The sequence below is a fragment of the Triturus cristatus genome, chromosome 3_1 (assembly GCF_964204655.1).
Source record: "Triturus cristatus chromosome 3_1, aTriCri1.1, whole genome shotgun sequence".
NCBI classification, from domain to species: Eukaryota; Metazoa; Chordata; class Amphibia; order Caudata; family Salamandridae; genus Triturus; species Triturus cristatus.
In genome coordinates this window covers 760813261-760836527 of record NC_140583.1, presented here as the reverse complement: position 1 = coordinate 760836527, position 23267 = coordinate 760813261, and the positions used below count along the sequence as shown (strand labels likewise).

At 45.0% G+C, this 23267-nt stretch overlaps 1 protein-coding gene across 3 annotated transcripts in view; it reads right to left on the bottom strand.

Moving 5' to 3' along the window:
• Window positions 1-910: 910 nt before the first annotated feature.
• LOC146860955 (uncharacterized) overlaps window positions 911-23267 on the bottom strand; it is a 54945-nt gene continuing 32588 nt past the window's right edge. For 2 of the 3 annotated variants that reach the window (XM_085644930.1, XM_085644929.1), the window contains exon 5: window positions 911-4930. In XM_085644930.1, the coding sequence (XP_085501056.1) occupies window positions 4094-4930 (837 nt within the window). In that variant the 3' untranslated portion in view covers window positions 911-4093. The remainder of the gene's footprint in view (window positions 4931-23267) is intronic. The other variant, XM_085644931.1, reaches the window with a different exon arrangement.

Sequence of the window (23267 nt, the reverse complement as noted above, 5' to 3'; positions counted from 1 at the left end):
ATTACATTCCCAGTGCTTTCTGTGAAAGCCTGGGAACTTGTAGCACTGTAAATAAATAAGTCACTATTCCTCACTGCACCAGTAAGGATTTAATTATGTGACTTTCTGGTCACACACAAAGAAAATTGCAGTGCCCACATTAGCTAACAGGTTTCAAAAGGTAAAAGAATGCATTTCCCTTTGATTGGTTTAACTTGCATTTATTTGTATTTTGAGGGTGCGTGTTTTTTATATGCAGTTACCTGAAGGTGAAAAAAAAGCAGTTTTTCTTCTTTTTTTAGCCATGTCTTTGACCCAGTCTTCACACTCACTGACCCTGCCCCATGAAACTCAGTAGAACCGCCCTCACACTTTTTTAATGGACTTTAACTGCTGCATGGAAATGAAGAAAGCCTGGAAACGTGCCTGTCGCACTTCCAGGCGGTCTTCATATACATGTAATTGCAGACTCATTTGCGTCACACCCCCTTCCCCCCCCACCCTTACCCCCCACAGGGGGGTGGGCCCCGCAGTTTGAAGACCTCTGGCTTAGACACGATCTGCTCTCAAATCTTCACCCCCCAATGGTCCAGAAAGCTTGGGGAACCTTCCGGACACTAATGAAGAAATCAATCATTGAGGGGTTTTGTAAAGTGCCACTACTAACCCACAAGGGTCTCAAGGCGCTTGGGCAGCTCCATTGAGTGCTGGGATCATACGAAGACTCAGGTCTTGAGGTCCTTCCTAAACTGGGGTAGTGTGGGGGTTTGGCGGAGATGGAGGGAAAAGTCGTTCCAGGCCTTGGCCGCGAGGTAGGAGAAGGACTTTCCTCCCGTTCTGGTCTTTTTGATAGGTGGGATGGTGGCCAGAGCACTGTTTCTGACAGGTTTGCCTTAAGGTCAAACAATGAAAAGAATTACAGAAGCAAAAATTAGATGCAAAAATTATTTTATTTTGTTTACGTTGAGAGTGGACTATCTGTAGGGTACCAAAATGGACAACAGTAATAAAAAAAATACAATTTCCACAGGCTTGTCCAACAAGCCATACAAATGAGGGACTTAAGTAGCTAGCCAGACGCAGTATCCATTTCCAAGTGAGCTGTGGGTTCCCTCGAGCATCATGCAAACATCTCCATAGCCACACTCCTGACATTCACAAGCCTTCAGTTGTCCGATAGGTTGGTAGGACCTTTCACATCCCACTCAAGGAGCTGGGTGTTTGGATGGTGTTTAAAGGGGGTCAGGTGCAGCCCAAACAACCAACTCTTGAATAATCTGCAGTTTTGATTTTGCCTTTGAACCAGGGCATTTTAGGAGAGCTAGAACTGTCAATTCTCTTGAGGTCAGAGTTCTTGGTACAGCTTCTAGTAAACATGCATGTAAATGGGCTTTGGACGGATTTTTAAAGGGCCGTTAACACCTCATAACTGGAAGTTAAAATGCCCATCTATTAGAGTGAAGGGCTCCACTGTTCATAGCTCCTGAACACTCACAAAGCAGCACCAAAGACTGGCCAACAGAGGAGCATGTGGTTTCCACATAAATGTCAACTGTCGGCAGTACGTCAGGACAGTGTAGACTGACTAATAGTTAACACTACCAAAGACTAGTGAGGCACAAACAACCAGATTTTGGCAGTGACAGGTAAGAGCACTGTATTCATTTGGCAGTCAAACATAGTGGTACTGTACACTACGCATAAAGGTGGTAAGGGCATTTTGCTCAGGGAACCGAGAGTGAAACTGGATAGGATGCTTAAACTCTGGCAATGGCAGTGGCTGCTAATGGTTAGGGAGCTGTACCCACTTCTTAACAGAGTTTCATAAGAGTTCTAAGGCATTTCAGTACTGCAAATTCACGAGCACAGAGCACGTCTATGCAAAGGTTGCAACGCCTGTGACACGCGGTACAGCTAAGGGCAGTCCTAATTTCAGTTTCATGAACCGTCCTCACCATCCTACCATCTCACTGCACTTTTCTTTCCTGTTATGGTGCACCATACAGAACTATCCTTTGTACCAGGCCTGCTGGACCCCTCGACACCAAGCTTCAGGAATAGTTGCTTTTTTCGACTCCACCTTCCATCTTTTCCTTCTGGGGCTAGACAGTCGCGATCTGCATTGCTACAGGCGGGCTTCAGATTCCAGATCACAGCCATATTTTCTGGTCATTCCCATTTCTTTGCCCATAACATTTTCTTGTCTGCAAATGCTGCGGCACAGAAAGAGTCCGAGCTGGCAGTCCAGTGAGGTAGTCAATTGTACTGAATTGTACACCTTGCCTTCACCGCACAAGCTGCATAAAGGTACTTTCCCCTCTCCCTAAAAAACATTGGCCATGGCAGTGATCGGTGAGGAAAGAAGACCCACTGCCTAACCCGAGTACATTTCTGAAAGGGCCCTTTGCCTGAACACGGTCACTGGCAGTGATCAGTGATACTACGGTACCCACTGTCCAAATAGTATAAATATTGCTAATGATGAGTAGGGCTGTGAATACGAGAGCGCAAGTACTGTAGACGCCACTGAAGCGGTAAGACACCAATGCACGCATCTGGACATACTGTTTGGCTACCCACTTCTTAGCCTATACCCAAGCATTTTCTGACCCGAATAATGGTCAAAACCTCAGGGAATATGTTTTACTGTGTGTGGAGTAATTACATATGAAATACTTCAGTATATGGGTTTTGGAAATTCTATAAAGCACACATTTATACCTGCGAGGGGACATCTTGGCCTTTGTTTTGCCTTGAAACGTGTGCAGAATGGAGGCAAGAGTTTTTTTGTTTCATTCCCATTTTGTTTATTCTAAGAAACATGCTTACCACACAGGTACATTTGCTGGCCAGGTAGTTCCTTGCCCAAACAACCTTCACCACAGCAGAGGAGATAGTTGTCATTCAAGAATAAATGTCATCCTGAGTTGAAGTGAGGAGCTGATCATCCAAGGCTGATTTTAGCTCATCCAGTCAAAGACCTCCTCAGGAAAGGAAGCAGAGCAGAACCAAGAGCACCGCATATTAAGACCTATAGCACAGAGGTCACAGCAGGGGAAGAGTCTTTCAGTCAGGCTGTTCTCTTACATTTTCTTCATAGGTGACCCAGCCAGACCCTATGGATGCAGAGTTTGTTGTCTACGTAGCTCACTGCATGCCGTAGGATATAGCCCAGAGCCCCACATTAGTAGTGCTATAGGAGGCCACCAGACACACACCCCATCCAGATAAAGTGCAAATTAAGGGACCATTGGCAGCATCCTACAGGGTCACTCTGGCAATGAATGAGGCAAATGTGGCAGAATCCAATCCAGGTAAGGAGTGTCTGTAAACAGCAGCCACCTCTGCCACCAGAGCCGTGCAAGGCCGGGCACAGTACTGGAGGTGGCACCATTCAATACTTACACTTGAAAAGGGATCAAGAAACAACCCACGCAATCAAGTTGCTCTAGTTGGGCAGTGGTCCATGATGGACGATCGTCTAATTGCAAGTAAAAATCCTTTCGCCCCTCAAATGATAGCTTTCTCGTGGGTCAGTTTGGCAGGTTCTCAACTGACATACATTAATAAGAGGCCTCAGTCTATCTCATGCTGGCTGATATCCAAACTCTGAGTGCTCTCCCTTCTAGTAAGTTTCAGAAGAGAGGCCGTGGGGAACAGAATTGGGAGTGTTCAACAGCAGGACCTTCGACAGCCAGTCTGATAAGTTTACACCACTGAGGAGGACTTTCAATGGCAGAGTCCTCAAGACACTATGTGTCAGGTGCACAAGATATGAAGGCAAATCTTCCTCTAGAGCAAAATCCAAATCTTTCAACAATCAAACCCTCCCCAGCACAGAGTCTGACTGTTTTGAGGTGCCAAGCTGTGCACCTAGAGTGGTAATGCACAGCCTGGCTAGCAAGCTCACCATTCATCATCTGGTTCATTCAACAAATCTTCCTTTTCAAAGGGGAAGAGAGGAAAATTAAAATTAGAAAACATAAAAGTATCTCCCGTTGTGTCCTCCCACCCCCAAACATCGTGAGCCCTGCAAGCCCAGAAAAGGAAATTAACTATCTCATGAATTAGTACTTTCAACATCCTCCATCCATGCAGTTCATTTCCCACCTGGTCACGTCCAGGCTGTTTTCCGCGACAGGACTCCTTTAAAACTGTCTGGGTCCGTCTCTCCTGGCCAGAGCGACTGCTCCAAGCTAACCAGCAGCTCCTGGTGGCACTGGCGGATGTTGACAGGGAACCGGGCCCTCACCATCTCATAGGCTGCCAGCAGTCGCATGCTGCGGCGCACCATAAGGTACTGGATGACACAGGTGGGTGCAAGGGAGTAGCCATCTAGACAGTGAACCAATACCCTCTTTTTCTTTTCAGCAGATGCCTCCAGGCAGTCATTGACGTCACCAAAGCCACGCTGACGCAAGGCAGCGCATTCACTCTCTGGTGGCCCCTGGATGGCTACCTTCAGCCGGGACCAACTGTGGCGCCCGCCTCGGGAGCAGGTACAAGGGACCACACTGGGGCTACGGTTCCCAGGTAAGCTGCTCATGTCGATGATGCTGTCAATGCCGTGCAGGCAGAGAGCTCGGCCGCTGTAGGCTGCGTTCAGGTTACCCAGGTAGATGCAGTCTGTCACCCGGCCTATAATTGGCTCTGAAAACTGGAAGTGCTCCTGCCTGTACCCTGTGTCTTCCATCTCTTCAGGTTTTAGGTGTCCCTTTCGACTGTAGCCAAGGAACGTTTTGGAGCCTGTGCGAGATGGTGGTAGGGCATCTTGCTCAAAACTGCCATTCCATGATGGTGGAGAAAACAGGGAGAATCGGCTGGAGGATTTGGTTTTGGAAATCAGCTCAATGGGGCTGGATGCAGTGCTCGAGCCTGTGGCACAGAAGAGGGATGCTCTCTCCAGAGAGCCCGTGCTACTTGCAGCCCCACTGCTATGGGCCTGCTCCATCTGTGAAACAAGGAAACAAGTATTAGGGAACACAGATGAATAGCTATGGGAGATACTTCTTTGAGTCACACATTAAGCTACTACTTTCATGCCACTAAGCCTGCTGGAACACCCAGAATGCGGTGCACAGTCAATGCATCTTCTGCAGCCACTATCTAATGGAGATGTCAATGTGTGGCATTTTCTGCATGGAAAGCCACCCTTCCCATTAGAATCCAGCAAAAGAACGTTTGAAAGGATAATATTTCGAGATTTTACTAATAGTACCGGTGAGTGGAAATCTACGGCAATCCCTAGCATGCATTGCGAACCTCTTAGTGCTGAACATTTAAGAGCAGTTTAAAAAAACATTTTTACAAGCACAAGAAAACCTGGTGCAGTCAGCCATTGGCTATAGGAGGTTAACATTTTAACTCTCAAATTCATAATATTCATGTTCTATTATGGGCAAAAGTTAACTGGAGTAGTCCTGAAAACCAAACTAGGGAACATAAATCCTACAAAAGTTAGCAGAGGCCAGAGAGTTATGGACTCTCAATTATAGGCATAATGCGTGGCTTCTGTATTGTAAGGATGGTTTTTAACAATACCCATACAGCCTCTATTGTCTATATTTGAGTACTATAGACATTTTTCAAACTTGAAAAGTGTTCAATCTAGACAACAGATGGAAATAAAGAGCTGCCATAAATGTTACAGTTGATACACCTGGATTTTTAAAAAAACATGGCGACTCTTGCTATGGAGGGCTCCATTGCCGAGGATAAGCTTATTTTATGATCAAATATGGGGTATAGAGTATTTTTTAAAGTTCTGGATTAGTGAGGGTCAAATGGAGGGGCTCATGGCTCTAACTAGTTAAAGGACAGCAGAATTATTAGCTTTACAAATTTAGGAAAGTGGATTATTTGGGGTTTGACAAGTGTCCAAAGAGAAGGCTACCAGCTGCAAGATGTCACACAAATTACAAAAAATAAACCTGTATTCAATCCCCGGTAACCAGACACAAAGCAGTCAAGTTTAAATCAAAGGCAATTTGAAATAATTTGAGTAGTGCCTGCACAGTATAAAAAGTCACACCAAACAATAATATTCCACAACCAATTTTTAAATAAAGAGAAAAATGATACAAGTAAAGTAATACCAAAATGACAAATTTAAAATAGCTGAAACTGTAAATATGTTTTTTTGAAGATTTAAGTGAAAAAGTTGCCAAAAGGCGCAAAGAACCAAGGATTTTCTGAGGAAGTAGTAGACCGGGGCCATAGGCCAATTTGAGGCCGACCACAATAAAGCCCAGATACAAGAAGTGGATTGGTCCTGATGAAACTCCTTGAAGTTAAAAAGTTTGAAAAATGTTTAAGTCCCAATGCAGCAAGGGACTTTGTCACTTTTTTGAGAAAAAATCCTCCTTGAGCGGGCCTCCGCTGAAACTGTAGCCACCACCATGGAAATGAAGGCCGTATTCCTGAAGCAGGTTGGTTTCGCCAGAGCTATGGAGCTGTTGCAGAATGTGACGTAGTCATTTTTAGGTCTCACCTATACTAGTACATGCTCTCTCTCTCTCCTTTTGGAGAGATATTGTTTTCTAGGTTAAGCCCGCTTCCAGCCCACCCATTGCTTACCATGCATTGGCACTCTTATTTGCTGCTTCGGAATTGGTCAGCATTTGCTGGTTTCATTTCCTGTTCTTTCGTCTGGAGCATAGACCAAGTACTGATTGCTTCATTATGATTAGGGTCCTTCTGCTGATGGTGCTCGGATGAAGATACTATTTTATTTCTTCTTCACCTGTCATCCTTGTTGCTTTTTCCCCCACCCCGTTGCCCGTGTTGCTGCTACTCTCCCACCGGACTCTCCCGTTGTCCATGTTGCTCCTTCCCTCCCAGAACTTCCTCCCACTGTTCTTGTTGCTTCTTCCGTCCCACCTGTTGTGGCTGTTGCCTCTTCCCTCCCCCCCCATCCTCCCGTTATGTGTTCTTCCCCCACTTGCCATACGAAGAAAACAAGCATTGAAAATGCAATAGGTCTCGCCTTTGATTAAGTTAAAGCCATTTGCTTTGCTGATGGTATTGCATAGCAAAGCAAATGGCTTTAACTTAATCAAAGGCAAGCCCTATTGCATTTTTTGTCTTGAGGTCGTTCGTTTAGACTTCTTTGAAGCTCGCATAAAATCTATAGACTACCGCAAACCCAGTTTTGTGTTCACTTCTACGTCAAAGTAAGTGGCTGAAATAGGAGAGGGTATGAGGTCACCCCTGCCCCCCCCCTACAAAAAAATAGGAGGCTGTTCTTTTTCAGCTTTACTGGTCCCATGACACCCGGCTCTAATCCCAGGGTTGTCTGAGCGCCTTTCAGGCTGGGACCGAGGTAGATGCCGGAGCGTGGCTGAGCACCCACTGCGGAGATGTGTACAACTGTCATGTCACACCTCTGAATACGCGCAGGCATGGCTCTGCCTTCATTTGCTCAGTTGGCTCACCCTTTCTTCCTTCTGTGGTAAAGAAAATGCAAACTGCTGTTGTCTCTGAAGACTAATCATGTAGTGATGGCTCGCCAGCAAGAGTATGTTAAATCTTTACACTTGTCACATGCTTAAGTGGAAAGACTCTTGCCCCACGCTAGGAGCACAGGCCTTCACCCTGCTCAGGGCTCAAGTGTGGATACTCTCACAGTAGAGTATTCTACCCTCTGCAGGGCGCTCCACTGATGCAACACCCACACATAACAGAACACTGCACATTACAGGACACGCACACTTCCTTTCTTAAAGGGAACCGCACAAAAGCCACACTTATCCACACCTACCAACCAAAGACCAAACACAGGAAAACAAAAAAAAGTATTCCAAATAATATCCGAGGCGTCCATTTCAGACCCAGCACAAAAGGCACAACTCAACCCATGCTCCTTCCTAACACCCAGGAAGTGTGCGTCACTCAAACGGCAATGCTTCTCATCATCAGACAAGGGCAACATTGGGTACATTCAAACTGCTTGCTGCCACCAAACTAGCTACGTTAACAAATGAGTGTCTTCTACACTGAAGCTCACAGCTATTTAGTGTAGACTAAACCTGCGCATTGTCTTCCAGATCCAGCCCTTCTACTACAACAAAACAATACCAACCATAATTTAACAACCACACAACTTCACATCTTGAAAAACATGACAAACACATTTGCATATAAACATGCCACTGATTGACAACATGAGACACATGCACCTGAATCAGCTCCTTCCCATAAACTGTTCATCCTAGCATCACACAAGCCAGTTAGACGTGAAGGGAAACATTAACACAATACACCCAAAATTCCGTTCCTTCAAATAAACAATGTAACAGTTCCTTTCTTTGCAAAAACGCCCACGCAAAGACCAAGAACCGGTTGATTCGAATTATCCTTTAACCAATTTCACGGTACCTAACCTCCACCAAATAAAGGAGTCCTTTCATCCAAACTGCCCTTCAAAAATAAGAGCTTCGGGAGACTCCCCTGCCACTCATTGGCATCCGTTGCTTGGAAACGCCTTTAGGCCTCAGCCATGACAGCATCATTTTGAGGCAGCACACACACATATAAACACACACACGCAAACAGTAGATCTTCGTAACTTGTGATGAGAAAACAAGATTTGGGAAACAAAAAGAACAAGCTTGAACCACAAAAGTCGACACAGCCACAATTAAAAAGTGAGTAAATATCCTCCCATCCAAAAACAACCCACAGTATACGCACACCAACTACAAGTTCTATTCACAGGAACACGGCCCACAAGTTGCTGACAAAGATGCTGCCACCACTGTGCACACCCAGAAGCGCATACGTCACGGGTTCACCACCGAGTCAATTCTATGTGTGATCACAAAAGATGCACCCGCAAACCGCCCCACGCAGACAGTAACGATGGTGCACAGCGCTACGTGACAGCCTCGTGACCCTTTCAACTGTCACCACCAGCTCCGGCGGAACACATGCACCGCCATATTTACAACTTGTGTGTGCCAACGGAGGAAAGTAGATACACGGACAGGTGAAACAGCGAAAACACTCCGTGAAGTGAAAGTGGTGCAGTTATGTGCGTAGTTTGCAAGAAACTGCTTCAAATGCACAACTAGCAAATTCATCCTTTAAAGGTCGACAGAATGAACCCGACCGAATCCTGTAATACTAAGACGTTGCTCTATGTAAGGCGTCGTAAAGCCCACAAAGTTCAGGTACAAAAGAAATAAAGTGATTATTTAAAAGGAACCGCACTGGCACGGGAAGCACACAGACAAAGAGGATAAAACACACCAGAGCTGACTCTGGCTATGACCGTTTTAAAAGTTAAACCAGTCTCTGGCAGAGGAAAGTGCCAACTGGCCTTCAGCTTTTTCCATCCCAGTGACATTCCATTCAGACATGGCTGTGGGAAGTGACAGTGGATGTTGAAAATCAAATAGATCACCCACGAGATCACCCCTGCAGCTCAAGGCATCCGGAAGGAGGAATTCCAGTGCGTAGGGAGTTGGGAGAAAGTTTATTGGAGAGGGATTTACAAGTATAGCGCTATTCGGTGTGTTAAGAGCTCTGGGCAAACAGACACCGAGCTATGAACGGACCGTCTCCAAACACTTATAGAATATTACTTTACAATGCCTCACGGTTTGTATTATTCAACAGAGAAGCGTACACATTTTCAAGCATTTAAGAAACAACTGAATGCATATAGATGGTTAGCTAAGGGGTACTTTTCTACTGCAAAGTTTAGTGTTGCATTTAACTCGTGTACCTATAGATGTTATGTACTTATTAAAAACACATCTAGAAGAAAACAACTTTAGAAATAACCTTGAAAGTTATTTCCATTAACAAAGATCTGAGATCTACCCTCTGGGTAGGTTTATGCATCGCAAAACAAGTTAAACAAGCCGCACCAGAGAAATGAAAGGCGCGTCAGCCATTGTTGAAGATAAACACTATAATAGCCAAAAAAAAGTGCTTAGCGGCTAATTAAGAGACACTGTCTCCCGCCGCAAGTAAACGATCCAATCCCGGAGGGCGGGGCAAAAGCAGACAGGGTGGCAACCAGGAGGGATTAAAATGCCTCCGGTGCAATCATGACACTGTGTTTGGAATAATTGATGACGACAAACGTCGCGCACAATCACAATTGCGGCCGGAGATCAGACACGACTACTGGAACCGGATCGATTCCAAGAAGCCCTCGCATGGCGAGAGCATCGCATGCGCGCTGCTAAGTCAGGCGAGACCTAAAAATCACTATGACGCAGTTAGCACTGGCAGGGTCATATTACTTTTTAAAATTCTTTTTTTTTTTAGCTTTCGGTTACCACCCACCCTCCCTCCAGTTGTCCACATTGCCCTTCTACCATAACAAAAAAATCACCATGAAGCGGCCAGCGATAGCCGCATCATAGTGTGTTTTTTTATAACTTTTAGTCATGATGCACAACAGACATGTTCCTGCACAACATGTCCAAAAGACATTGACAAAGTCAATTGCTCTTGCATGGGAGAGACCTATTGGCTTTGCCAAGGGTTGTTTTCATAGGTGCTGGGAGCTGTGTCCGGACAAAGCTGAAATGCAATCAGACGCCATGGAACTGTGGTTTGGGTACTTTTTCCCACAGAATCTCCTGAAGCTCTGGAAGAAAACTTTCTCAAAGATTCAATACTTTCATCTGGTGCCCACTTAGAGTCTCAGGATATGAGGCAGAGGCCAACAGCAAAGCCCAGTATAGGGCCAGTTGCCACTGATCAGATGGGCACTTCCAGGAAAAAACCTCTTGCAGCATGTTGTGTCCCTATTGCCACACATGGGGCCGGCCACTTCTTTGTACCAGGTACAAGAGATACAAGGTCCAGTTTCAGGGCTCCTCTCAGGTCACAGACAGCAGGTCCAGTCCTCTTCTAATCTTCTGTAGGTCCAGGAAGTGTTCTCAGAAGGTGCCACATTTATGCCTGGTGCCAGTTAATAGGTGGGGCCAACTCCTGGACACCCCTAACTAATTGGGTAAACATTCTGGGGAGCAACCCTACCCACCTTTCCAGCAGTTCCTGCTTCCCTACTGTCAACAATCCCACAGCACCACTTATTCTCAAAATTCAAGAAAAAAACCCTCTCTCTTTTTGTGGAGAGCTAGAGATGTGGCCAGGGTAATGAGCAGTGCCTTCCTTTATAGTTACTCAAACCAGATTCTGGGGGTAGCTTTCCAGCCATTGGGTTTGGTGCCAGCCTGACAATGGCAACAAAAGCTGGGGCCTTTCGAGTGTCACCTCACATTTGCTCATGACATGGTACTGCTTTAAAGTTAATTAAGTTCCTGGGACCACCCCAACTGGTCTTCCTGCATGGGGCAAAGTGCCTCCCTACTTCAAGGCCATTATCTGTGCTCTGGGAGTCGCTTTCACACCTCTTTTACGTCGAATTCAGGCCAAGTATAGGCTGAACAGTTGCTAAAGACCTAAGGCAAATTATCCTGCAGCAACTTTAGGCAGGGCAAAGGTAACTTTCTGAAAGTTACATTTCACTTATATTTAATGAAAATACTACATAACTATTAGATTGGGCTTTTATTCAATATAAAAATAGGTCTTTGATCGGAGTCTCTAGCCTGTACAGATGAAACGTTTCAGTTTAAAGTGTGTAATCTATATTTTGACATTCCTCTCGATACCAGTTACACCTGATCAGTGACAATATCATTTTGGACCTGGTAACTGGTGGAATATGCCATTTGCAATGTCACATGTCCCACTCTTAAATAATATTTGCCCTACCTTATGGGCATCAAGGTATGCTTAGGGCTGACTAGTTTAGTATTTAAAAAAAAAACAATATTTTTCAGCCTGGCAAAATGGTGATTTTGACTAGGGGTGGGCAGAACTCAGTTTCGCTCTGTGGAATTTCGCAGAGTTACATAAAATTCAGCAAGATGCCGCTAAATCCCACCAACGGTTAAAAATATGCAGCTTGCACTGCCATTTAGCGCCGGTAGCATGAACTACGATGAAACAAAATCAGCATGAACAGCACCATGCGTTGCGTAAAAGCACAAGGCCATTTGAGTTGATTTTGCTGCAGCTCGAGTAGAAAATCTACTCAAGCTGCTGTGAATCTACTCGAGCGGTCAGCTCTCTGACCGAGACTGCCCATATTAGAAAATCATGCTAACACCAGATATCGCTCACATCTTCTGGAGCCTCGCAGGAAAAAATTCCACCATGTGGTGATTGGAGAAATTTGGCCAGAACGCCACGTTAAAGAGTAATGACGAGTGACCAAAATACTGCCAATTCCGCGGGCGGAATGAAACATTCTGCCAACCCGAATTTTGACAGGTCTAGGGAGCAGGGTTCAAAGTTGAATCTACTGCAGTCAGGCTACACAGGGAGCGCCTCAAGCCAGGTTTTTACTGGCACAGTAGGTACTGCAGTCCAAAAGTGGCATTTAACTTTCCATGCCAGGAGTGTATTTCTGCATCATATACTTTGGCCTTATAGAAAAGTTATATGTGCCAATCAGGTTTTAAGTCATTTTTGATATGTTTGAAGGGTAAGGGCACATACCCTAGGACAGAATAGCAGTTTCCCAGTGTTCGTGTTCAAGTTTACAACCAGAGAAGTCCCAAAAAGAATGAAAACCGTGAGTGAACACCCCAAAAAAGGGTTACTTTGCAACAACAACTATATTCAAGTGCATACTAGGTAAGGGAGGCTGGGGAGCAGGATAAATGTGCAGGATAAGCAGAGTGCATCGCTTTGAATAAGGAACATAACTTAAATTGTTCCATCTCACAGTCAAGCACAACATCTAAGCCACACTACACGACTGCATAGGAAATCCAAATATTTTTAGCTTGACCCCATATGAAAGGAAATCGTTTGTGTGCAAAAGTTATATCTGCTTTGTTTGTAAAATTATTTTCCTTGATTTTTAACTTCTCTATTTTACGTTAACCCTTTCGCCGCGGCGGGAATTCCGCCGCGGCGCTGGGGGGTGCGGGGGGGCAGCGCGGTGGCGCTGTGCTCATGACGGAGCCGCTCCGTCATGAGCCACGGTTGAGCTGTGCTCATGACGGAACGGTTCCGTCATGACTCCGCCCATTTGCGTTGTCCCCCCGCACAGGCGGGGAAATAGCGCCGCGTAGGCGGAGCGGCCGCCAACGGCCGTGACATGATGGAACCGTTCCGTCATGAGCACACGGCAACCGTGGCTCATGACGGAGCGGCTCCGTCATGAGCGGGGAAGGGGTTAAACACACAATAAGTGTAAACAATGCAATTTGAACACCGGAGATAGATCCATATCACATCACTCCTGCTCTAAAATTCTCTTTTCACCCAGTGTTCTGGTTGATTACTTTGAGTTCATTTTCATTCCATTCCTGTCTTCTCTATCCCTCCTCTCATTCTAAACATATGCATGCGTTCCCACTTTATTCTCACCTGCTCCGCTTTAAGTTTATAAAAGTCTTGATTTTTTGTTTTTTTGAGAACCGTAATCCTCTTTACTGGTCATCCTGTTCTCTTGGTCTGTTCTGATCTGTTTTTTTGTACCTCTTCTCCATTTGGTTTTGGTAATGTGACCATATAATTTCATGAATGGTTAACTCTCCATATTGTTCAATGAGACCCCACTACTTTAGTCAGTTCTTACAGCAATTCCTCTAACTTGGTGACCTGATTTTTGCACCAGTATTTTAAAATAACCTGCTTTGCTGCTGAAAGAGCGGTTAAAACAATATCTTGCATTGTTCAGCATCTTAGGCACTCCCTTCAAAATTAATGCCAAAGTTAGTATGTTCACTCTAGACGCTTCCGTAAGGTGGAACCTAACATTTGTCGAACATTTTCCTAGTATTTCTGTAGCGAGACTCACCTCCATTAAATATGATGTGTGCAGTGGCGACTGGCAAAGGTAAGAGCGATGAGGCGTTGCGGGGAGGGAGTCAGAGAAGTGAGGGGTTAAAATGAATAAAACCACTTACGCAAGGCAGTGTGGCGAGCGCAAGTCTCTCCATGATGCGGCAAGTGCAAGGTAACTTTTTTAAAAAAAAATTACTTTAACTTATTCCGTCGTATGTCAACTTCCCTGACCCCCCGACCCCGCCGCACGGCTCCTACCTGTGCCGGCCACCACTGGAAGTGTGTCACCTGGGAGCAGAACATACTCTAGCACTCGTCATCTATTACTAGCTGTGATCCAAAGGCAATTGTGTATCATTCTGAAGTGTGACAGCAATGTGAAACACGGAGGCAAACACAGTAGAGTGAGGATATAAGATAAGGAAGAGCGGCCAGACAGGAAAACTGTCAGCCCTTCTATGTACTGCGTGGTAAGAAAAAGATAGAGTGCAGATTAAGGTAGACAAAGGAGAGATGGATTTTGAGGTATCCTTAAGGAATTGAGTACATATTACACCATCCTCTATACACATCGAATAACCCCAACACTCACCTGTCTAGTTTTTAAATAAATAGCATGAGCATGACCCCATCACCATAGAGGAGATAAAGTGGATAATCACTAGTATGGCCCTGTGCAAATCACCTTTATAAGCTTCTCAAGTGAATTTACAAAGAATAATCCCACCTCATAGCTCCTAGACTACTGGTGATGTATGAGGCAAAATTGCTGGTACTGTACCCCCTCACTCTGCGAGGCACTTTTCACTTCCCTATTATAAAGTGGAAAGCAACAGGAACGGCGCGACTCATATCAGCCACTCTTGCTCATCAATACAGATAATATGATTCATGCGAAGGTAACGATCAACAGACTGCTGCAATTACTAACAGCCACACTCCTAATAGACCAGGCAGGATTTACCCCTGGAAGGTCAACAGCCCACAAACGTCGTAGTCTATTTGCTCTAATGCACTAAATAGATCCGTAACTCAATGCTGTGGCATTATTCCTCAACGCCACCAAAGCATTCGATTAATTGGAATGGGACCTTCTACTTGTCCCCCTAGCCCGAATAGGAAGGCCAATTAGCTTTCTGAGCTGGGTCCGGTTATTGTACTTTAACCCCGTGACAAGACTACGCCTCAACAGCCTCCTCTGTTCTCCCATCAACATCAAGAGAGGTACAATGCAGGGTTGTCCGCTGTCCCAGATATTATTTGCCATGGACCTTGAATCTTTCATCCAATATTAGACAGCAACACGCTGCACGGGTGCTCAACCAGCAATCTAGCAATTTCTCTGAATAAATGACATCACACTGTTCCTTTCCAATCCTACCATAAACTATAGCCCGTCATAAGTGAATACCCTGTATTTGGGCAGCTGTCTAGTTGATCTATTGTGAGAAGCTGGTCTGGTATATGATGTCCACTTATGTAAGTGGGCACCTTGCACTAGTCCAGGCAGCCCGTATGGCGATTTAAGAGTTCCCAGACAACCTTAGAAAGCTATCCAAGTGGTAGCTGTGGAGAGTAGCCTTCAGGATTAGTTTTGAAGGAGTGTAAAGCAGCTTGCTGCACCAGAATGCAATCTCATAGTATAGATTAAATGAAAAGAACCACACGAGGTATTTATAAAAATATGTATTTATTATATAATACTCTACTACGTTCCAGGATCTCCCACACTGAGATAAGCACAGAAGGTTGGAGAGCCGTGGATACCGTGGTACCCGAGTTACCTATCCCAGGAAAGCCGGGTGCATAGGTGTGAAGTGGCGTCAGAAACCGCTGGCGAACCCATTGGAGGACTTCAGTAAAGTGCCGCTGCTGGAAGAGGAGAAAGTGTCCGGAGGAATCCAAACATGGATTCTTGAAGAGGAGTACCTGAAAGCAGAGAGGACAGGGTCTATGTCACTCGGGAGAGATTAGGAGACTTGGAAGACGAATGCCCTCTGATGTCGGGTGCTTCAGGAAGGATGACGGTGACCTTGACTCTGCAGCTGCGAGGACCAGGCGATGTTGAGGATGACCAGGACTCGTATGCGAGTTGCCCCACGAAGGATGGCAAATGCGGAGGGGTCGGTGTCCGGCGGGAGCACCAACAAGCCTTGGCAAATGCAACCCACACAGGTAATCAAGAAGGCGCACAGTTGGGACCAGCAAAGTCCAGGACACTTTCCACAAGCAGGGGAGTCAGGGCAGACCCCGCACAATCAGGGGAACCCAAGGAAAACAAAGATGACCCTCAAAAGGACCCACAGGCCGGAGTCGCGAGAGGACCTCGAGCAGCTCACCAGCAGGAGCAGGCCACGGTGCCCACAAGGCAGTGTGGCTGAAGATCTTGGTGGAAGAAGTTGCCGGAGGTTGGGGTTACTTGGAGCCCAATGCACTTGTCGCAGAGTTGCCAACAAGCATATGCACTTGCAAAAGAACGCGGTGCACAGGGGTTCGGGTTTTGCAGCCCCCACAAGGGATTCTGGCCTCAAACTTGGTGAGAGGGCAGCTCTAGCCTCCAAGGACATAGAAACCAACCTCCTGTGTTGTTGAACCCTTCGGAGTCTGTAGGAGCTCGGGATCAGCAGACCGGTCAGCTGTGTTGCGGTGCCTGCGAATGCAGGGGAGTGACTCCTTCACTCCAAGGGAGATTATCTTCCAGTGTCTTGGATGCTCCACAGGTTCTGCACAGATCCTGTATGGTGCACAGGCACAGACGATGCAGCAGACTGAGATGGAGATGAAGTCAGGCCCAAATGAAGTCCAGAGTGCCCAGACGGTAGAAGTGCAGTGGTTTCAGTTCTGAATCTTGTCCAGGACGAATCTAGGGACCTACACCCAAGTACGCCCTCAAGTACCCGAGGGGAAGGGTTGGAACGATTCAGGGGACCCTCCCAGGGGATGGTCTGGACAGGGGAGAAGTTTATTTCCATGTCCTTTGTCCAGTTTTGAGCCAGAGCGGGAGCCAAAAGCTCCCAGGACTGGTTTGAACTGGACTACGCACAGTGACACCAAATATGCCCCTCATGCAGACTTTCAAGTGCTGGCAAGCGTACCCACCCATCCCTAATACACTAAATCCTGTCTGGTAGGTGGTCACACCTCCCTGTGACAGAATGTGGTAAAGGAGCTCTCGGGTGACACTTGCCAACCCAAGCCCCCTGGCCTTAACTCTAAACAATGCAATGATTTGGCGACTTTTTTCATGGATAAAAATCGACAAAATCTACTCCGAATTCCACAATCATTCCAATGTGACTCCTAAACCTCAATCCACCTACTCCACACCTCCTCACACCGTACAGGAAATAGCCCAAGCAAATAGTACCAATTTGCTTAATGAATGGTCTGCCCTGGAAATTGCTTCTTTTCATAATATTCTTACAAGCATTAAGTCTGGCTCCCCGCAGGATCCTATCCCCCCAGCTGTACTCCAAAAACTGGATCTCCCCATGCTCCTCTCCATCATGCAGCTCCTTAATATATCACTCCTGGAAGCTTGTGTTCCTGCAACCTGGAAGCATGCAATGGTCCTCCCCTTACTAAAACAGCCAACTCCGACCCTGAGATTCTCTCTAACTTCCGCCCTATTTCCCTGCTTCCCATTTTTTCTAAAATTTTGGAAAAACACGTCAATCTCCAGCTGAACAAGTTTGTTGAAGCCGAAAAGATTCTACATCCTTCTTAATCGGGTTTCCGTTCTGGTTTTTCAACAGAGTCAACCTTACTGGGTGTGACCGAAAACATCCGTCAACTAATCGATAAAGGAGAAACGGTAGCACTTATCCTGCTGGATTTAAGTGCAGCATTCAATACCGTTTCCCACTCCTCTCTCCTAAAAATCCTTAACACAAAGGGCATCGGTGGCAAGGCTCTCAATTGGCTGTCCAGCTTTCTATCCAATAGGACGTTTCAGGTCTTCTCCTCTACAGCTCATTCCCGGACTCAAATATCTTCGTATGGAGTCCCCCAGGGCTCCATTCTCAGTCCATTACTTTTCAACATATATGTTAGTCCTTTGGCCATGATAGCAGAACAAGCAGGCCTGACTATTTACTCCTACGCTGATGATACCCAACTTATCTTTTCACTTTCCCCTAAGGAAACCTCTAACCCACCCTCTCTGCAAGCAGGGTTATTAAAGATAGCCGATTGGATGCACGCTAACAAACTTAAGTTAAATGGAGGAAAAACCGAACTCCTCATCTTTGGAAATAAAAAAAATCGCTCTGGGGCCCCCCAACATTGGCCCTCTGAGATGGGTGACCTCCCCCTCCCATCCCAATCAGCACGCAACCTCGGCATCGTCATAGACGATCAACTGACTATGAAGCAGCAGGTGATTAAAGTAGCTTCAACTTGCTTTGCTATTTTAAAGTGGCTTCGGAAAATCCTGTGGATGCTTCCAGCGACCACCCAAAGAACTGTCGTCCAGGGTCTGGTAATTTCCAGACTGGACTACGGAAACGTGCTCTATTTGGGTGCAGGCAAGGAAGTGCTCCGCAGACTTCAGGTGGTCCAGAATTCCGCGGCTAGACTGCTCTGCCAACTTCCCAGAACAGCCCCAACCTCTGGTGCACTCCGAGAACTCCACTGGCTGAGAATCGACAATCGTACCAAATTTAAAGCCCTTTGTTACATGCACAGAATAAACATGGGCTCAGCTCCCCACTACCTTAGCGCCCTGGTCCAACACTATCGCCCCTCACGCTCACTTCGATCCTCGAATCAATTAAAATTCCAGGTGCCTAGAATCAAACGAGCCAAAATGGGGGGACGATCCTTTGCCTTCTTAGCTCCTTCGCTCTGGAACTCTCTTCCTATTCATCTACGTCATGCAAAGCAGTATCTTAAATTTCGCAAGGATCTAAAGACATGGCTTTTTAATCAGTAATCCCGTTTATACTTCTATGGCCCTGCCTCTGTCCTGCAGTGTACCAGGCGCCGGGAAACCTCCGGGTAGCTGTGCGCCAAATACATCTAATTTAATAATAATAATAATAATGCCTATTGTTCTGCCTTCCCCTGCGCGAGCTTGGCTCAGCGCAGGAGGGTAGAAATATGTCTCTGGCCTGCAGCAACCATTTTGTGCTGCTAGGGACTAGAAGGCTGTTACCGGTAACACTGAGAGCCTATCTAAGGGCTCTACCAGTGCTTGGATTCATACCTCCCACAACGTAAATGGTGTGCAAGGTATGATTCCAACATGTTTGATACCAAACATGATAGGATTCGTTGCAACCGTTTGAGATTACTCTTTTTTGACATGGTTTGAATGAGGAAATTGTGGCTAAATTAGTGAGTTCCCAACATCCTACCTGTCAGTATCTGTGTGAAGACTATTGTAAGAGTGCGTTAGAGCAATAGTTGAGTGCCCACTAATATAACAGCGAGACAAACTGACTCGAAGGTATGAAAGCGTGGTCTGTGGCAGCTGGGGCATCATATGTAAAGGTGGGACTTCTGAAGCACAGACAAGCAGAGTACTCATCCAACGAGAAGAAGGGTTGAGCACTTCTAGGGCGGTTTAAGTAGCGGCAGCAGGAAAAGACAGACGTCTTGCAACTTTCTTGGTTGTATGGTTCTTGGTGCTGACAATACTCACTTCCCCCAGTTCCAGATTCCTTGACGTTACCGGTCATGGTTTCCTTCTGCTTCTTTTCAAATATCCCAGGTCTCAGAAAGTGATTTCTGGTACGTTCTAAGACTTGTCTACCGCTATAGCTTTGGAGTATCAGGAGAGTTTGCCAACAGCTTTATATATAGTGATTCTTTCATTCCTAATTAGTCAGTTGTTTGCATGCATAATAGTTACATGACATTACTGCTGCTTCTAGCGCCTCAGCCTTTTCCCTGAGGCTTTTGAAGGTCTGTTTATGACACGCCCTCTGAATTACTAACGGCATTCCTAGAGAAGCACTGTTTATTAAAGCCTTGAGGGTCTTACGACTCCAATATCTACCTCTCCTTTTTCGCTGAGCTTTAACTCCGATTTAAGGCTCAGTGGACCAATGAATCGATAGCTGCAGATTTTTATCATGATCTACGTGAAAAACTTGAAGAGGCCCTCTCGTGGGGAACCAATTTACTATATGTAATGCATTAATTATTAGAAGCTGAACAAAAGGCTTGACAAACAGAAAAGGAATGTGGACATTGGAACTTTGTGGTAACTCCCAGACCACAAACTCTTAGGGAAAGAGAGAAGAGCTTATGCAGATCGAGTCTATGAAAAGAATGAATGCTAACCAAGGCTGAAAAATATAAATGAAGGAAAAAGTGGTTATGTCTTTATTGGGGCAAGAAAGAGCACATTGTCCAAAAAGCTCAGAGAGGCATTATTTCTAAACTGCAGTTTGCCACTTTTGTGTGCTTGCCACCCTTCCAACATTAATGTGTGCGCTGGGAATAATGGCTGTTCTTGATTGTGAAGCTTCATGATGTTTCATTGATTCCACATTTTGTACAAAATAGAAGATTCAATTTCAGACGACGACTGTGGCCAAATCAGTCCTGAGCATAGATGGGCAGCCTTTGATTTGGGGGATGGGAAGTTTACTGGAAAACTCAACCTTTACTCATGACTACAGACAATGGGAATATAGAGATTGTCGTTTTTAATGTTAATGCAACAACAGTATAATTTCTTTTGGTATTAGGCACATTTTGGTTAAAACTCAAATCAACTGAAAGGACGAGTATCTTCTATTGACATCCAAGTGCTGCTCATTGAAATCTGTGACACAGGTGAAACAAACCTCTAAAATGTTTTTCCCTCCACAAATCTAAAGAAGAATGTCAGATACCAGCAACATAACTAGTTTTAAAGGAAAAAAGGAGTGCTGATAATTTCCAACCCCATAGACATTTTGACCTTACTGTTGACTTTCAACATAATGCAAAGATTCCCCATGGGCACTTCTAACCTTTGGCGCCCATGGAAGATGCAGTCTTGAAAATATATTTGGAGGAAAATCTTCAGAAGGGCTTGATACACCATTCATTCTATCCAGGGGGTGGATCCCTGTTTCACATTGCTAACCCTGACAGCAATTACTGCCACTGGGTGGACTATAGGGAACTCAATGAGATAACCATCAGAAATCGATATCTGCTTCCTCTTCTTTCTGTCCTTTTGGCTCAAGTAAAAAAAATGCCAAGGTCTTCTCGAAGATCTGACAGGAGCATACTATTTTGTCTGTATTAAAGAAGGAGATGAATGGAAGACAGTATTTAATTTCAAATTATAAAAAAAAGGACATTAAAAAAAGTGATGGATGAATGCTTGAATTAATCTCAACCACTGGTAATTTCTCGAGCTGCATCTCAGTGCTCCGCTATTTTACACACCATGCCACCTCAATCTTGACCCTGCTCCAATGGGAACAGTTCAGCCCAAACTGCCAGACCAACACCTCCCTGAACCGGAACACAGGCAACCCAGGACTGTTTAAACCCAGGACTGTTTAGCATCCTTGCACTTTGTTGTTATCTTCCATTCCCACGGATCCCGTTTCTTTGCAGTTCCTAGTTTCCTTCTGTTTCCTTCCATGCAAACCCATGGTCAAGTTGAAGATGTGTTGCATTTTATCAATGTTCTGACGAAGACGTAGTCCCTGCACAGGCCTCGTCCCAATAAGAAACACTCTATGCAGATGTAAAACATTAATGGGGGGTTGCGAAGTGCTGACTCTGAAAAGCAACTAGTCTATGGAATAACTTTGTAGAGCCTGTGAATGGATAACGCATTATGCTTTTTTAAGACATACTTATAGCATTATTTTGCCTGTTTCTCATCTAGTTATAAAATACTAAAATGGAATAGAGAAAAGATGCTTCAGAGCACCCATCTTAAATGACATAATCCTTTGAGCCAGAACATCTCTAAATACAGACCATACAAAAAAAACCTTATAGAACTAGATTTAACAAGGTTAATAAATCACATAATATGTACACAAGGAAGCAAATACAGGAGTCTGAAAGCCGTAGGTGTCCTTACTGTACGCACATACAAAAGTACAAATGAACAGCCTGAGGGGTTGGGTGGGTATGGGAGATTGCATCTCCAGGGCCACAACTGAAATTTGACCCTGCAAGTTCTCTTGAGGATAGCACCAAACACAGTGGACTGGCAGCCCACCCCTTGCTTACCGGCTGGCTTTATTTTCAGTCTCATTTTATTGCCTTTTATTTACCAGCTTGCCTTCCTTCCTTTACACGCAAGCACTGACAAAGCCAAAGGCTTTGCGCTTGCATTAAAAAGGCAAGACCTATTAGCTTTCCCAATGCTTGCTTACTGACTATAAGGTTTTCATTGCTAGGACTGGCCCGAGATACTTTCACTTCTTCACTTATGCATGCTGCCTCTGAGTTTTTACATCTTATGCAGGAAATACATCTTGGTTTAAGAAAAACCTATGGACACCAACATAGTACCCAATTCCCAAACTGTGTTTTGTATTAAGTAAAGTACTACTACAGTTGTACTACAAACAAGCTACAAAAACCAGCTCACAAACCTACAGCCAGTGTTCTCTGCCTCCTCTTCCATCTTTTCTGTGTGAAGGTGAGGAATAATTACTACAAAATGGGAGGAGTTTAGGGAAATTTAAGGCAGGATTTGGAAGGAACATGCTAAATGCAAAACACATACCCACAAAAAATAAGTCAATTGCAATTCACAGAATGCACTTCTTTAGTTACTACACCCCTAAATATGTCAAAAGAGTCTCAAATGTACTCCAGCCCTGCCTTGGAGTAACCACACAAGGCCAACCATTGGTACTTCAACACACTCCCATCCTTTATCTTCACGAAAAATCTAAAGACAGAACACACTCGCTCTCTCTACTAATCTAACATAACCAGACAAACAACATATACAAACAACGGTTCCTTCAGTTCAATAAGAATGGGTGCCACGATGAACAAAGTGCCAAGGTCCCCTAATAATGATTGAAAGCGCTATACAGCGTGATCATATTGCAGTGCCTTAGTAGAATCTACTATATCTACAGTATACTTGTTAGAACCAACTCAGCCGTCATTTAGAGTCTCATCAGCTTCTTGATGTTTGGATTCTTTTTACCGCAAAGCAATGTCTGTGCTCTATGTTTAACATTACAGCGTCACTCCAGTTTGTTGAACTATACAAACAAGTCTGCATTTCAACACATTTTTACAAAACAAAAGAAAGCAGAGCCTTTGCAAGTAACAAAAAGATACTGTCTCCAGTCAACAAAATAACAACTAAAACCATGTACCTACCATCACTACAAGCTACAGGCTATCATTCCTCAAAACAAGCTGTTGAATTCACCTCGTCTCAACATCTTTCAGTCGCTATATCTGAAGAACAGCAGCCTATTACTATTAGGCCTTTAACCGAATCAGCTTCAGAGTGAAATACTGGAGTTTGT